This window comes from Akebia trifoliata, chromosome 9, assembly GCF_017979445.1.
Source record: "Akebia trifoliata isolate Shusen 1 chromosome 9, ASM1797944v1, whole genome shotgun sequence".
NCBI classification, from domain to species: domain Eukaryota; kingdom Viridiplantae; phylum Streptophyta; class Magnoliopsida; order Ranunculales; family Lardizabalaceae; genus Akebia; species Akebia trifoliata.
This window is the reverse complement of record NC_141383.1, coordinates 12,368,071-12,385,493: the sequence shown is the minus strand read 5'-3', so window position 1 is coordinate 12,385,493 and position 17,423 is coordinate 12,368,071. Positions and strand designations below refer to the sequence as shown.

Below are 17,423 nucleotides of genomic sequence, written 5' to 3'. Positions count from 1 at the left end.
ATTCTTAACTACAACTGATGTTCAATATTATTTCTTCATGGAAATTTAAATTCCCAGTAATTTTGAGATCATTTTATTCTTTGGCATTGTTACTAATAATTATTTGTTGTGCCATCTAAAAAGGTTATCCCAGCTCTGGATTCCCGTACACCTATCTTTGCTTCATCGTTCACAATGGAGGTATGTTATTTTAGAAATATTAGACATCTTCCTATTAATATTCTGCACCATGTTCTGGAGAGATACCCCTCATTCATGGTTGAAGGAATTGTGTGAGCTGCTACAACTCCTAGTCATGATCTTGTAAGCAAGTGCTTTTTTATGTCCCTTGTGTATCCAATCATCTCAGCCATATTATTCTTCATATAATTGTAATCTCTTAGTCACGTGATACCAAACTCACTCAATTTTGAATTGGTTTCATTGTTGGCCCTGTCACAATGTCAAACCCTGTTTTCAAACCTAATATTATATAGCTACAAAGTTATTATGGTTGATTTTCTTAGTCTGGTAAAACATGTGACATCTCCAGGGAATATATTGAATTATTTCCGTTTCCACACCAACAAATTCAACTAATAGTTCTTTATCTATATATATATATTAGTGGATTTTTCTATACATTTCGCTAAACTGTAAATTTGACTGAAGTATTTTTAAATTTTTTTTTTTTTTATAAAAATTGTTTTAGTTAAATTTTATAAAATAGAAAAAAAATATTAATTTCTTGTATAAAGAGTTGCAAATCATACGTAATTTTCATTCACTAATAGAAATGAATTTTGATTGATTAGGTATCTTTATATCATCTTATTCTGATGTATTTTTGCATTTTAGCATGTATATATAAGCGTATTAAAATGTAGATATAATCACACTTTCTTTTTTTCGAAAGCTTGTCTTGTAGTCTTCAAAAAAGTTTGTACCCAATAAAAGGGGATCCCCCAAATAGTAATAATGAAGTGTTCAGAGTCTTGCTGTATCACAGCGAAGCTCGACTATTGCACTCCTTCCATAAATTCCAACAAATAACAAATGGAGTAAAAAAAAAAAAAAATACCAACAGAATCATTTCCTACCTAGAAAATAATATTGCTGCTAACCTTGAATTAAGGAGTACATAGATTTCGGAGGAACCCAACTGATTTTGGAAAGATGAATGAAATGAACCCAAATGTAGTGAGAAATAGTGCAATGAATTAAGAGATGGTTAGCAGATTCACAACTTGTTTTGCACGTGCAACAATAATCAACCAAAATAATCTCGTTACCAATAAGATGACCTGTAATGAGAATCCTCTCTAGAGCGGCAAACAATTTGATTATGACCTTAGATGGGGACATGAAGACCCAAATAGTAGAGGTTGGAAAGGTATCATTTGTATTATTCTCTAATAAGGACTACTAGAAAGAACTCATAATCACTGAGAATGCACCAACCTTACTTTGCAACCAAATTCGATGATCTTCCAAAATCGGTGAGGCAACATGAGAAGATAAGCTGTTAATAGGATTGGCGGTGAAATCCAGTTCCAATCATTTAGACATCTTTTGAAATCGAGGTCTCTACCAAACATCTTTATCTTTTTTTTTTCTTTCTTTAATGTTTTTGTAAAAAGATTGGAATTCGGACTTTAGAGGAGTCTCATCACACCAAATATCATCACAAAACACAAATCATGTTCCCTCTCCCTATTTTGAATGCAACTCTTGTACAGAATTTCAAAAAATCTTAAGTTGAAAAAAAGCTCCACAGTTGCGGAACCTTCGTTGTTTATTGCAATATAACCCTCTCCGCATGCGATCCTCTTTTTCTCTAGGAGATTCTTTAACTCAGGGTTCAATGCAATAGGTAAAGATTTTCTGTATTTTTGTATGGTTTTACTTGATTTTTAATGCCCAACACCCGAATTCTCGCATAATTATCTTTTTCTTTGTGTGATGTGTTGGCGGCTGATCTGGATCGTCACATGTAGGTTGGTGGATCTGTCTCCTTTGTCTGTTTGTTGTGAACTTGATGCATAACAAACTGAGGATCAAAATGATCGTCAATATCTAAACATCAATTAGGTCAATGACGTTACTTCTCCGAAGGATCCACCAAAAGATGAGTCGTCAACACCCGATCATCATCTATTTCTGAACTTCGTGATGTGGAAGAATATATTATCATCAACTGGAATTTCAACTATGTTTCAAGCATGAACATGAATGAAGAATCATATGATTCTAACGAAAAAACTATCGAAGATTCGTACGAACCTGACATTGCTTCAGTTGCATCAAATAAGATTACTGAATCAATCAGATGTTGGACAAAATTTTCGTCATATTTTTTCTGGATGTGGCAACACTGCAAGACATCAGTATTGTATAAAATATGATGTTTGAACGAAATGAAGTTGTAATTGGACATGTGAAGTTCCAATAGAAGTGCAAATTGTTCAATCTCGGGGTCCAATTTCCTTCCAACCATGGAAGAATGATGTAGAACAAAATGGAAGTCAAGATGGTCATCAGTCTCAAGACATCAATCAAGTTAATGAAGTTGCTCCATTGAAGGACCACTACAAGATGAGACATCACCATCCAATCACCATCTATTTGATCCTAGATTTTCCAATTGCTAAGAGTCAATCAACGCTTTGTCAAGGAAGAGTCAACTCGACCAAGTCAAAATTGAGGGCATTGGGAGAACTACGGGGATCTAGGTTCGCTAAACCTATATCACAATTCTCCCCATAGGAGGACACCCCACACACTTGGAAAAGGTTTTTTATTTATTTATTTTTGTTTAGTTTTCAAACCCTAGAATTAGGTGATATCTTGAGAAAAGGTTTAGTGCCTTCGGTTATCAATGCAAGGGGTTAGAAAGGTACCAGTTTTCATTGGACTTAGGTTCTATGTAATGTGTCTAATTTCTTAATTGAGTCATTAAGTCTAAATATTAGTTATCCATTAATGATGTGAGTTTATTTTCAGTTGTAAGGCGATATCAAAATATCAACAGTTCTTTATGTAGGCTTGGATGTTTTGGGGTAGGGAGAAGATGATTCAAGTTTAATCTCAAGTTCTTTCTTTCTGAGTTTAGTGTGGTACTCTTTTCAATTTGTGTTGAGCATTTTCTCGACAGGGAGTCATTCCTCAAGTGTTAGGCTGAACGGTTCACTAGCAATTCGGTTGAGTAATTCCCTGTTTACCTCTACCATCCCTTATTTTCCATTTTATCTTGTAATAGATCTTCAGATCTGAATTTTGTGTAATTGTGTTTGCTTTATTGATAGGAAAAACTTTTTATTTGTTTTTTGATCATCTCACTACATCAAAGTAAGTTGTTCGCAGTTGGAGAGGCTCCTTTGGTGGACTTAGTGGCAGCTTTGATTAGGAAGTTGACTATGATAAAGAGCTTGTTGATTAGCATTCCTAACTACTTTCTTTGTTCTCTACGCGTAGGAATGTGGAAATCAAGCTTGATAGGATTTGTTGGGACTTCTTCTGGCATGATAAGGAGGGTAAGAGAAATTTTCATTTGGTGACTTGAAAGAAGATTTGCAATTCCAAAAAAAAGGGTGGTTTGGGTGTTAAGAGATTTTGTTTGATGAATTTGATATTGTTAGGGAAGTTGCTTTGGAGATTTGGTGTGAAGGAGAATAGTCTTTGGGGAAGTGTGATTGCAAAGAAGCTCAGGTTTTATTAACATGTGTGGGAAAGTGGGGCTCCCAAAGTTCCCTATGGTTGCGGAGTTTGGAAAGGGTTTATGAAGAGACTTTTATTGTTTCGAAAGAAGGTGAAGTTTAAGGAGGGAAGAGGCAACACAATTCTTTCATGGGAAGATTGGTGGTGTGGGGATAGGCCTCTTAAGGACCAATTTTTGAATCTTTTTGAGGTGTCCTTGAAGAAAGATAAGGCTAGTTCCTCCTTCTTGACTTGGGAGGGGGCATCTTGAGTTGGGATTTTGGTTTTCATAGAGCATTTCATTATTAGGGGTTGGGAAGTTTGGTGAGGTTGGCGTTGAATATAGTTAGGAGTTGGCATTGACGATTGCCAGATTCAGGATTCTAGGGAAGGTCGTTTCTCTCTGAGTTTGTTATACCATGTGAGTTTAACGGATAGTGCTACTTTCTTTTCTCACTTGTTTATCTGGGGGGGAGAAAGTACTGTCAAAGATTTCAGTTTTTGTTAGGTTGCCTACTTTGGATCAGATTATTAGGAGAGCTTTTGCATCTCCTAACTTTTGTTCCTTATGTTTAGCTAACGTAGAATTGGCTGACCATGTCCTATTCTTTTGTGTAGCAGATTTGGGCCCACTTTATCTCCTTGTTTGGTCCTCAATATGTGCACTTTTTGAATCTTGGTTGGATTGGAGTCTTCCGTTTTGGAAGTCAAAATGAATTCCATGTGGCTTGCTTTCATTTGGTCTGTTGGGACCTATGGAAAGAAGAAAGTGGAGTTTCATTCAGGATCTTATCATTTCGATTTGGCATCATTGTTTCTTAGACCATGTTTTTAAAGAATTCAAGGGTATCTTCTTTGAAGATTTTCTTGTAAGATGGGTTCGGGTTTGTAATTTGGTTGAGGGGTAGTGTTTGTGGTTGGTTGTCGTGGTGTTTCTGTGGGTGCTTCCTTTTTCTCTCTTTCTGGTTGTATTCAGGTTGGTCAACTCGACTCCCCTTCTATATTTTATATTAAATATCTTTACTTAAAAAATATTTTGAATTCTTTTTAAACTCTGGACTTGGACATTGTTCAAGTCTAGATTTGAGCCTTTGTTAAGTCCAATAAAGTTGTATTCCTTAAACAAATTGGAATGAAAGTTGAGTTTGTTCACTAGATTTTATTCCGCTAGGTCATCATTGTTATTCAACGGATCCATGTTCTTGTTGATTCATCATTTAGCAGACGTAGTTTCAACGATGAGTCACCAAGATGTACACCTATCACTTGGTTTTTCCTTTTTGCCAACATATCCATCTTGCTTTTGATTTCTCTGAGTAAGAGATGGTCTTTTTCCTGAAGGTCGAATGATTTGGGGTCCTGATTTAGTTGTTTCAACAATCTAAATTAAATTGGGTAAGCCAATTGACCATTAACCACTGTAAGACATCTCGACAAGGAGGCGTTGCGACCCACGAGTATTCTAGCATTCACCAAACATGACATTTCTTTGGTACACGGCTATTTTGACTAGTCTCCTCATAGACCCTTTATGGTCGATTTGAAACTTAGTTGGTTATATATTAATAATTTATTCATATATCTAACTCGAAAAGATATAATAATATGTAATGTAGTTCTTAGTAGTCTTTTTCATTTAAGCAAGTGTTCTTGCATATATTTGCTTTAATGTGTAAATGAACTTTATTGATTGCTCATTCTTACAATCCATGTGGTTGTTTATTGTAGTTGAAAAGGTTGTTGATTGTTTATTCATGATAAGGTGATGGCTAGGAAGATGTGTAAATGTCAAGTCAGAAAATCAGTCGGGAGATGTTCTCACAAAACCATTGTCTAGGAGTTCCTTTCTTACTTTTTTACTTAGCATGTCAGATTTGTATGCTCCAAGTTGAGGGGGAGTGTTTATTTAATGTCGTGTGGGTCCAATACTTAAGCCCATACGACTAACCACATGTTTTTAATATAAAAGACAGGCCGAACCCTATTGGGAGTGATCAACTCATTCTTTTCTCTAGTTTCTTCCTTCTCTCCTTAACCCTAATCTTCTAATAATCATTTTATGCTTGTTTATTGAGTGGTCATTTCTTCAATATTTCCATCATTTTCATGATAATTTTATTTGTTTCCTTTTTGTTCAAAATACTCGTATGAAATATTTCACTACCACTTATTGAATAGACATTGAAACAAAAATTTAGTACTTTGATCTTATTTCGTATAGAATACATATTTTAGGCATTGTTTGGTGGTATCGTGGAGCTTTTTTATGGTCTTAAATAAATTTTTTTATTTTTTTGGTCTCTTAACAGCTTATTAAAAAGCGGTTGAAGGAGTTTGGAATCTTCGTCACGTCTAGGCTTAAGGTATTTAGGACAAAGAAGAAGTTCCTTGCAGGGCCATTTGAAGTAGAGCCTATCAGGGTTACCCATTCTATTCCTGATTGTTGTGGATTGGTGCTTCGCTGTACTGATGGTACAATTCTTCATACTGGGGACTGGAAGGTAAGTGCTATGCGGGTAGTTTTTGTCTTTTAGCACGAAATTTACTAGTTATACACGAAACTTTACTCTTTTATTTTTTTTATTTTTAACAGATTGATGAATCACCATTGGATGGGAAAAGTTTCGATCGTGAAGCTTTAGAGGAACTCTCAAAAGAAGGAGTTACGTTGGTAAGTGTTTTGGATTTATATGTTTTCCTACCTGTGTTTTTACTCCCTCCCCCCCTCTCCTCTTTTGTCAATTTATGCTCATCTTTTAGGACTCTGAATGCAAGCTCATATAAATCAAGGCATGCATTGAGTTTGACTATGGAGGATGGGCAAGGTTTAGTGCCTTCAGAAATATATGTCTTTTTAAATGCCAAGGCGTGATGCAAGGTGCTTCATAAGCCAAAGCTTTGAGAGCATTTTTTTTTTAAATTAGATAAATAATAACTGCCTACATAAATAAGTAGCAAGGTTTTAAAAAAAGATTAAATAGCGGAAAAATTTCTGTAAAAAAAGAAAAAGAAATAACCTATGACACTTCACAATTTCACATTCCGTGTTTAACGGCATTCATATTTTCATACGTTTTTGTTTTTGGTAGGTATTAAAAGGTTTATTAATGAAAAATAAAGGAAGAAACAAGAAGGAGGTTGAGAAGGTTTTCTAATACAGAAAGGAAGAGGAAAATAAAAATAAAAAACCCAAAGGAAAGATAAGTCATTCCTTAATCTCACTCCTTACAAACCATCTCCCACCTAAACAAAAAGTCTTTAAGGAAGACCCCTAAAACTCTTTGAACACTTTAGACCCGTGTTACAAGATTTATTCCTACTAGATGAAACTGTGAACTGGTATGAAGCGATCCAGTTTGCTGTTTGGTTCATATTGGGTTCATGCAATACTACGAACCTCGTAATAACCAATTTGTGAACCCAACCATTCTAGTTTACTGAATTTTGTTGCTGGGTTCGGCAAAACAAATAGTGACAATACAACATATTTTTTTAAGAACTTCTATTATGCCTCTTCATCTTCCTTCTTCATGTAGACATGTAAAAATTAAATTCAAATGGAACGAACCAACGAACCTGGTAACATAGTTTTAGGCCATTAAATGTGTATCCTAGGATACTCATAGTGATCTTCTATAGGAAGGTGCCAACTTAGCAAAAAATAATTATCTTGTGTAAAATGTATTCTTTCCAGTCAAATAAATGACTACTACTCTCCCAGGTTCCCTAGCATACTATAAATGTGGTTAAGCTCCATAACATCCTTTTTATGGAATTGAGATCTTGGGCTTACCAACTTTGGGATAGAGATGATATAAATCTTGGAAGTGCCAAAGCATGTGGAATGTGAAAATAAAATGAGACCAGATGATGTAGATAGGCTTGTCGACATTTATCTTAATGTCTTTGATCAAGTTAAGATGCATCAAAGAAAGAAATTAGCAACAATGATTGAGTCAACTTTGTTTGACTGAGTCAACTCAGGTTGGTCAAGTCAACTCGACTCAAGCTTTTACTGGTCCTCAAGACCTAGTCCAACTTCTCTTAGGACTCTTTCTTTTATTGAGTTCTTATTTTTTTAAGTTGTTTAAGTAATCCTAGTTAGTTTTTTTTTCAATTTTAGAAAATTTCTTTTCCTATTTAGTTTCTAATTTGTTTTATGTTTAAAATTCGTTTTTATTCTTTATGTTATAATTAGAAGTCATTTTAGATGTTCAAATTGAGTTCTAATAGGATAAGAACGTTAGTAATATGTTATAGATAGATTAGGAAGTTACTTTCTAGTGTTTTAAAATATTTGTAAGTTGTTATGAAGTAGTTATCTATATAAGGAGCTCCAAGAAACGAATTTAGTGAAGTAAGTTTTTTGAAGATTGATTAATAAAAGGAGATTTTTCTTACCTTTTTTTGTTTTTTTGAGCATAAGAGCCCGATATTGGTTCTTAATTTTACGATGGATTTGTATAAATCTCAAACTTCAATTGAAGTTTCTAGTCTATTTTGCTCGTCATAGAGATTCTTCATTATTCTTAGTTCGTGAGATTTCACCCTAGAACCAGATTTTTAACATAAACTCTTAGTTCGTGCGTTTTACCCTACACCCGTTGGCATCAGAGCCAGATTCTTGTGTTCTTCACCATGTTGATGGGTACAAGGAGCCACAATCTTTTGAAAGGAGATGCATAAGATTATATTAAGCATGGAAAAATACGTAATGCACTTGACGAAATTACTGCTCAGTTTGATAATGTCCATCAATCAATTGACGAGAGATTGAAGGTGGATTTAAAGCAAATTCAAGCCGAATATGACAAAGAGATGGAGGAACTTCGTATTGGAAATAGTAATTTTTTCTTGTTTTTATTCTATGTAAGGGCATTTATGTCCAGTCATATATATATATATATATATGTATATATATATATCAAGCTCTCATTATGAGGCTTGTCTATTACTTTTTTATAATTCTTATTGGTATCAGAGCCTTCTAGAGGACGTCCCACTCTCTCTTGAGTTCTCCTCTTCGATTTCCTTTGGGACCTTGAAGTTTGTTCTCATCTATTCTATTTTCCTCTTTTCTCAAAATCCCTGGATCTTGAGACCTACTAACCTTGCCGCAACTTCTTAAGAAAGTCTCCCCTTTGGGGGACCTTTTTTTTTTTAATTTTTTTTTTATATCTTTGATTCATACCTTATTTATCGCATGTTGCGATAAATTGTTTCTGGGGTTTTTTCACATGCTATGATTTTGCGCTATGATTTTTTGTGCCATTCGATAGGGGTTTTTCTCTTACCCTTGCTACTATTCGATAAATTTCTTTCTGTGACCTACGACAGCCACAATGTGATGTGTAGATTAGTGCAACAACACCTTAGCAGTTTCCCTTTTGCATCTGTGATAGCAACAATCACCTAGGAGGTATTATTTACCCATGACAACAGCAAACTGCTGTATTCTGTTGTATTTTTTAACCTATGATAACAACAGCTTGCTGTATTAGCATCCACGACAACAAGTAGCCTGGTTTGGGGTCATAAGACAGTAGCTCAGTCTTGGTTGGGGTCATACGACAGCAAGGCTTTGTTTGGGGACATACTACAATAGCAGGAGGGTTCTGGGAGACCTACGACTGCAAGTAGAAGAGTTCCGGGGGCTACGTGAAGCCCTACGATAGTAGCAGCCAGATTTGGTGGCTTATAATAGAAGCAGATTGCTGTGTGGATATTTGCAACATTAATACAGGGATCCCTAAAGCTCTATGACAGCAGTTCAGCCTAATTTGAGGGTCTACAACAGTAGTACATTGTTGTGTTGGTGTTTGCGACATCACAAAGTTTATGTGAAGCCTTTCAATAGCAGCCCAGTTAACTTTCTGACCTACGACATCAATTAAGGAGCTATTTGTGGTGAGTTCTACTTGCCCCCTTGGTTATCTTTTGATTGCAACAATTTTGTGTGTTCCTAGAACCACAGTGATCTCCCTTCAAACTAAAGTTTCGACTATTTTTCTCGTAATAAGCAATTACATCGCATGAGACCAAGGACTCCAATTCCATTCTTGGAGCACGCCTCTTAGCACAACGCATTACTAATGCCCTTTTAGATGGTTGGAATTTTCAGTCCTGGTCTCGGTCAATTAGGCTTTCTTTGGTAAGTGGAGGAAAATCTGGATGGTTGTTGGGCACCATTAATAAATCACCCCTTACTGATCCCAAAATTGAACAATGAGATATTGACAATTACACTATCCTTGGATGTCTCTTTAATTCTATGGAGCAGCGCATTTACACCATATCCATGTATCATGAGATTGTTTCTTTGTTGTGGTCAGCTTCTACTCAGATATATGCACATGCTCGGGATGACTTGAGGATCTACGAGTTTTATCGAGACATCGCTTAGGCTACCTAAGGGACTCAGTGTGTATCTGACGACTTTGGATTCTTTCAGTCTTGGTGAGCTGTTTGTAAAGGCAACTAAATTTATGGTTACGTGAATTGCTAAACACCAGACATACTTGTTTCTTATGGGTTAACGTCTTGAGTTCGAGGCACTTCGAATCCAGATTCTTAGCATCACACCGTTACTCTTTTTATTTGAGACATTTGCAATCATTGATATTGATGAGCGTTGTTGCTGTGTAGTTTCCTCTCAGACTTTGGCTTCTGGCATTATCTCTGCTCCAATTACAGATCATATGACTCTATTAGTCAATTTTGGTTTTTCTGACTCTCGTACTTAAGGATTTGGGAGTCGAGGCCATGGTAAAAATAGTGGTTTTACTTGCAGCTATTGTGTGACGATTGGCCATGAGAAGACTCGCTTCTTTCAGCTCTATCCTCATATGTTGCGATCTTTTGCTACCCCTTCTTTGGGACAGCTTGCTTCTCGTGGTACTATTGATTTGTAATAACTCTAGATTTAGATTGTTGCTATTGTACGAAATCAGATTCATGCTCATATTCACTCATCTTTGATTGTGGCCTCAGTTACCACGCCCCAAGGTACATTTTCTGCATTTTATGCTATTCAGTCCGACTCTGCTGTTTTGACTTGGGTAATTGATTTTGATGCCTCTGATCACATGCCGGTGAGTCTAGTCATTTACTTCTTCTATTTTTCCTACTACTTATAAGAATGTTTGTTTTGCTAATGGGTCTCTTACTTCTATTCATAGTTTAAAATTTTGTTTTGATCTTATGTTTTGAGTTTTCAAAAATCAAAACAAAAACTCGAAATATTACCGAAACATTCGATACATTTGGCACATTAGTTTTTAGGTTTTTATAGAAGTTTTTTATAAAAGACTACAGTCAAGGGGCATGCAATTAGTTACTAGGTATCTCAAATATTTATTAAAATAGAAGGGTTTCATTTAAAAAGCCAATCTTTCATAGGAGACAAAGGTCAATGGCTCAACAACTCATTGTTTCTTCAAAGGTTAAGTAGCTCATTGTTTCTTCGAAACAATTGTAAGGAAAAAAAAGTAAGAAAAAATAGAGAAGAAAAAGAAGAAGAAAAAGGAGGAGGAGGAGGTTGCTAACATGTCTCTCTTTCTCTCTCAAGCTGCCCATTGTTACTTCGAAAAAACTATAAGGAAAAAAAGAAAGAAAAAACACAGAAGAAGAAGAAGAAAAATGAGGAGGAAGTCACTAAGACGTCTTTCTCTTTCTTTTTTTTCCACTCCCTTTCATTTTCTTTTTTGATTTCACAGGGATACCTCTGAAACACACTCAAATTTTTTTTTTTTCTGTTGTTTCATCTTGGTATACTGGAAAACCAAAATGTTTCGTACGAAACATTACGAAGCGAGACGATATTTTGAACCATACTTCTATCCACAACAAAGGTACCATTCCTTTTTCCTCTAGTTTTTCTCTTGATTTTGTGTTTCATGTCCCTAACTCATCTCTTAACCTTTTATCTGTGAGTAGTATTACAAAATCTCTAAATTGCTTCATAACTTTTTTTCCTACTCACGGTATTTTTCAGTACCTAGCTTTGAGGAGGATTTTTGGCAAGGGGTATGAGAGAAATGGGCTATACTTGTTTGGATCTCAACTTACTGTGGTTTCGGCGTCTGTGTTTCCACTCTCCGGGAGTCATATTTTTTTCTTCTCAGACTTTGGATTTATGGCATGCTCACTTAGGACATGCTAATTTTCAGCACTTATGTTCTTTATTTCCTGTTTTAAAAACTACTATTTCCAATACTTCGAAGGAAGAAACAAGCCCTTGATGAGAGACTCAAATTGCAACAGAGTGAAATTCAATCCATAGTCAATGTCGAATTAGAACAACTATTACAGAGTGTTCCTTAAGTTAAAGAAGATGTTTTACAATCTCTCCCTCAATTTGCTGATGAAGGTATCTCTTCCCATCCCCAAGTTGTTTCTGTTATCAAAAATCCTCTCCAAACTCTCCATAGCCAAAATCGAAATTTCTCACCCACAGCCATTCCTCCCCAACAAAATCCCTTTGTTTCACCACTTTCAAACCAAGTTGTTCACGGACTTCCCCAACATCATACCTTTTTGAAACACCAAAATCAGCCTCCACAACATGTTTTTCATAACCCCCCAACTCTCCATGTAACCCTCAACATCTTTCTTAAACTTAATTAGTCCCTTACACTGATTATCTTGATAAATTGAATCCCTACTATATTCCATCACCCACGTGAATTAATCAGGTAGAATATCGGCTTAAGACAAAAATACCACAATGCAATGACCTTCTTCACATCGATGATTTCCTTAATTGGTTGTTTGCTGTGGAAAGTTTTTTCGAATAAGCCTTGGCATTTCAAATCCCATGAAAAAGGATATTTAGTGATGGTCTACCTTAACAATCATAGTTTTCTAATAGGTACCTACAACAAAACTAAGTTCAAGAAGATCAATTCTAATGCCTATCAACTCAGACTACCCGTCACTTTATGCATTTCCGATGTTTTTAATGCCAAACACCTATATTCATACTTTGGTGATAATCATTCAGATAATGTTGCTACGAATTCGAGGGAAAATTCTCTCAAACTGGGGGAAGATGATGTAGATAGGTTTGCCGACACTTATCTCAATGCCTATGATCTAGTTAAGATGCATCGAAGAAAGAAATCAGCAACATTGATCGAGTTAATTTTGTTTGACTGAGTCAACTCAACCCAAGCTTTGACTGGTCCTCAAGACCTAGTCCAACTTCTCTTAGGACTCTTTCTTTTATTGAGTTTCTATTTTTTAAATTGTTTAAGTAATCGTAATTAATTTTTATTTCAATTTTAGAAAGTTTCTTTTCCTAGTTAGTTTCTAATTTGTTTTATGTTTAAAATTCGGTTTTATTTTTTAGGTTATAATTAGAAGTTCTTTTAAATGTCCAAATTGAGTTCTAATATGATAAGAATATTAGTAATATGTTATAGATAGATTAGGAAGTTACTTTTTAGTGTTTTGAAAGATTTGTAAGTTGTTATGAAGGATTTATTTATATAAGGAGCTCCAATAAACAAATTTAGTGAAGTCAGTTTTTTTGAAGATTGATTAATAAAAGAAGAGACTTTTCTTCCCTTTCTTTGTTTTGTTTTTTTGTTTGTTTGTTTTTGAGCATACGAGCCCGATAGTGGTTCTTAATTTTAGTGTTTGCAATTGATTTGCATAAATCTCAAACTTAGATTGAAGTTTCTAGTCTGTTTTGTTCGACATAGAGATTTTTCATTACTATTAATTCTTGAGATTTCACCCTAGAAACATATTTTTAACATAAACTCTAGGTTTGTGTGTTCTACCCTACATCACTAGACCACAGAGTGGAATCGCAATGGATCAGAAATTGGTTTATCAATTCACACTAGCTTTACAACACTAGTACCCTAGAAAATGATCTATCCAAACACTAGCTTTACATCACTAGTACCCTAGACGATGATCAATTCACACTAGCTTTAATCCCACTTACTAAAAAGAACACTTAATAGTGTAATTAGCATTATAAGTTATAACTATTAAAAATGTATCACTACCCTAAAATTAGAAATGTAGGAGTAGGTTCGGCCTAAAGTGAAATATAACTAGTAAAGTAGCATAATAGTGAAGAAAGAAAAAGTAGTGCCAACTATTGTTGAAGTCGCAAATAGATTATGGATTGTAGAGATTCTAGCCTAACTAAGAATGTAATATACATAGTTAAAAGACCCAAATGTAAATTAGATGTTACAACAAGGACAATTTTAGAATTGTAAGGACCATTGTATAATGATTTTAAGAACAACGAGTAAAACATACAAACAACTCATCCATATTTGGTGTCAAAAGGTGTGGCCTCTGGAGCGCCCCTCTCCTGAGGCCTAAGTTTCAATATCTCTTTGAATATGGTGGATGCCTTTAAGGGAAAAAAGGCCTTACTTAAAGCTTTAGGGTCTTTCTTGATAGTCTTGCCTTGAGGCAACCTCAATGAGTATGCTTTCAAAAAAATTGTTTTGGACTACAGAGTTCATATTTTTTTCTTCTATTTTTGATTGCATCAAAGTCACTAATACCGTCAAATGTCCTGGGAACTACTATTTTTTAATTTTTTGATAGGCATCCTGGGACGTACTTGGAAACTTAGTTTACTAAATTTTTCCTACTAACATTTATTTCTGTTTTGCCAGACCCGTATCTAATGCTACATATGACCATTCAAGTTTGAGCTCCTTTTTAGCATGTGTTGGCATAAACCCCAGGCTTAAAATGCTAGTCTTAAATGTATCATTTAACCTTTTGGACTATATGGGTCCATCTAGGTTTCGATATGTATCATCTCCATATAGGAGTTAGGAATTTGCTGTTCTATTAGATAGTTAAAAAATGTTTGTCTTTCTCTTCCAGTGTTGACACAAGAGTTTGCCCCAAAGCTGAATGCTATAATCTTCCACATAATCTTTTTGTATCTCTAATTTTTCTCTTCACCCATATCATCATTGTTTCTGTACAAGAACATTAGCAACTGTTTGCATTGCCAGTGACAAGCAGGATGTTTTTGTAGTAGGGGGTTGATTTCCTTTTAAGAGATACCTTCTTGCTATCTTGTTTGGTATGTGCAAAGAGAAATTGAAGAATCTTGAAGAATACGTCATCTTCTTTGGATGATCAAGAAGATAAAACCCATATGGTCTTAAACTATGAAGTTTAAGGTGTTGGTAGCATTGAAATTTTGATGGATTGGAAAGCAATGGTTGGTCCTCCCTACATCATCTTCATATTTGGTGCCCTTCCACGGATGCTTAGATCAATTTAAACTTTGATGGATGGTCAATTGGCAATCTAGGACCTTCCTAGATTGCCGTTTTTTTTTGGAGACTAACAGCACGAAAGTCCTATATTTCATTCAAGATCAGTTGGAGAATGTGGTTTATCATAGTCAAATCCTTTGGTCAAAGGAGGGAGATGATTAGTGTGATAGGGTGCGATGCGAAATACCTTGGGTTTGGCGTCATCTTTGAATATTTCTTACTTCTATATGCTCAGATTTGGTAATGTATTATCAGACTTTCTGGAAAATGGAAGAGTCTGTAAGGATTTTATATTGTTGCGAAGTGCTTTTTTGTAGGAAGTGTTTTTTTTTTAAAATTTTTTTTAATTACAGTTTGTGCATGTTGCTCGTTTTTGTTTTCAAACTCTCTTTATTCTTTAAATAAAATTTGTGCTAGTATGATTCATATATATATATGGGTTGGGTTCTGTTGGCTCAAGATATGACACAAGATCTTCATCGTATAAACACAAAATCCAATGGTTGAGATTTTATGCGTATCTCAACAACACATATCCCAATGATACTTATCATGTGGATAATTTTCAACCATTGGATTTCTTATTTACATGGTCAAGATGTTGTGTCATATCTTGAGTCAACATAACCTATCTATCTTATCTATATATATGTATGGCTTGGGTTCAAGGGACAACAGGATAGCCAAAGTGTTTTTGTAAAATATGGGCTAGATGTTTGGAATGGGCTGATATATGGTGAGGATGATCTCTATGGCGAGGAGATCATCCATACCAAAAATCAGCCCATTCCGAAATTTCAAACCCCAGTTTACAAGTTGAAAAATCGTGGACCATCAATTTCTAGTATTCATTTGTAAACCAAATTTGATGGGGTTAGAAGTTTGGGAATGGGCTAATTTGTGGTTAGGATGATCTCATCACCAAAAATCGGCCCATTCGGAAACTTTTAACCCAATCAAAAATTGCTTACACAAAAAGTTTGGCTATCTTGTTGCCCCTTGAACCCAACCCTATATCCCTCTCTCTCTATACATATAGGGTAGTGTTTGGTTGCCAAATTCCTAGCCAAAGTGTTGTCATCCTCACAAAAAATAGAGATCATCCTCACAAAAAATCGGCCAATTCTTAAACTTCTAACCCCAATTTATAAGTTGAAGAATCGTGGTTTTAGTTTGTAAACCACTTTTGATGGGGTTATAAGTTTTGGAATGGGCTGTCTTTTTGTGAGGATGATCTCCTTAGCATAGAGACCATCCTCACAAAAAGTAAGCCCATTTCAAAATGTTTTAGCCATATAAGACAACTTTGTCTACAATTTTGGCTACCGAACACTATCTATTATATATATATATATGGGTGGGTTCAATAGCCAAAGTTTGTCTTATATGGGCTCAAAGTTTCGGAATGGGCTGATTTTTTGTGAGGATGGTCTCCTGGTGAGGAGATCATCCTCACAAAAATCAGCTCATTCCGAAACTTCTAACCCCATGAGAAAGTGGTTTACAAATTAGGGGTAAAAATTGACGGTCCACGATTCTTCTACTTGTAAACTGGGGTTAGAAATTTCAGAATGATCTGATTTTTTGTGAGGATGATCCCCTCACCATGGTGATCATCCTCACAAAAAGTCAGCCTATTCAGAAACTTTTAGCCCATATAGGATAAAACCCTTTGTCCACAACATATGGGATTGGGTTCAAGAGCCAAAAAGATAGTCAAAGCTTTTTTTGTAAAATATGGGCTAGAAGTTTAAGAATGAACTGATTTTTTGTAAAGATAATCTCTATGGTGAGGAGATCATCCTCGCAACAAATCAGCCCATTCTAAGACTTCTAACCCTAGTTTACAAGTTGAAGAATCGTGGATTGTCAATTTCTAGTGTTAATTTGTAAACCAGTTTTGATGGGGCTAGAAGTTTCGAATTGGGCTGATTTTTTGCGAGGATGATCTCCTCACTATAGAGATCATCCTCACAAAAAAAAAAAAAAAAAAAAAAATCAGTCCATTCCGAAACTTTAAGCTATATAGGACAAAACTTTGGTTCCCAAACGCTACCCTATATATATATATATATATATATTATATATATATTTATAATGTGTTTGTGTGTGTGTGTTTATTATATTAACTATCTTTTGTTTAATGTAGAAAGGGAGACTTAAATCTTTTAATAAATAAGCATTCCTTTTCAGATGATGAGTGATTCAACAAATGTGCTGTCACCTGGAAGGACAATTAGTGAGAGTGTTGTTGCAGACTCGCTGATGAGACATATATCAGCTGCTACAGGAAGAGTTATTACTACCCAGTTTGCATCTAATATACATCGTCTTGGAAGTGTGAAATCTGCGGCTGATTTAACTGGGCGGAAGTTGGTGCGCCTTATTTTTCCTTAGTATTCTATAGTCCATTCTCTTTTCTGTGAAATCTTCCTAGAATTTTGATGTTGAAAAACGTGTCTATATGACATTTTTATT

At 35.1% G+C, this 17,423-nt stretch overlaps 1 protein-coding gene across 3 annotated transcripts in view; it reads left to right on the top strand.

Annotated features, from left to right (window-relative positions):
* The window catches only part of EMB2746 (RNA-metabolising metallo-beta-lactamase family protein), a 40,801-nt gene that overhangs the window by 7,454 nt on the left and 15,924 nt on the right, over positions 1-17,423 (top strand). For all 3 annotated transcript variants that reach the window (XM_086453181.1, XM_086453180.1, XM_086453182.1), the window contains 4 exons: positions 124-180; positions 5,985-6,176; positions 6,269-6,346; positions 17,139-17,321. In XM_086453181.1, coding sequence (XP_086309307.1) covers positions 124-180; positions 5,985-6,176; positions 6,269-6,346; positions 17,139-17,321 — 510 coding nt within the window. The remainder of the gene's footprint in view (positions 1-123; positions 181-5,984; positions 6,177-6,268; positions 6,347-17,138; positions 17,322-17,423) is intronic.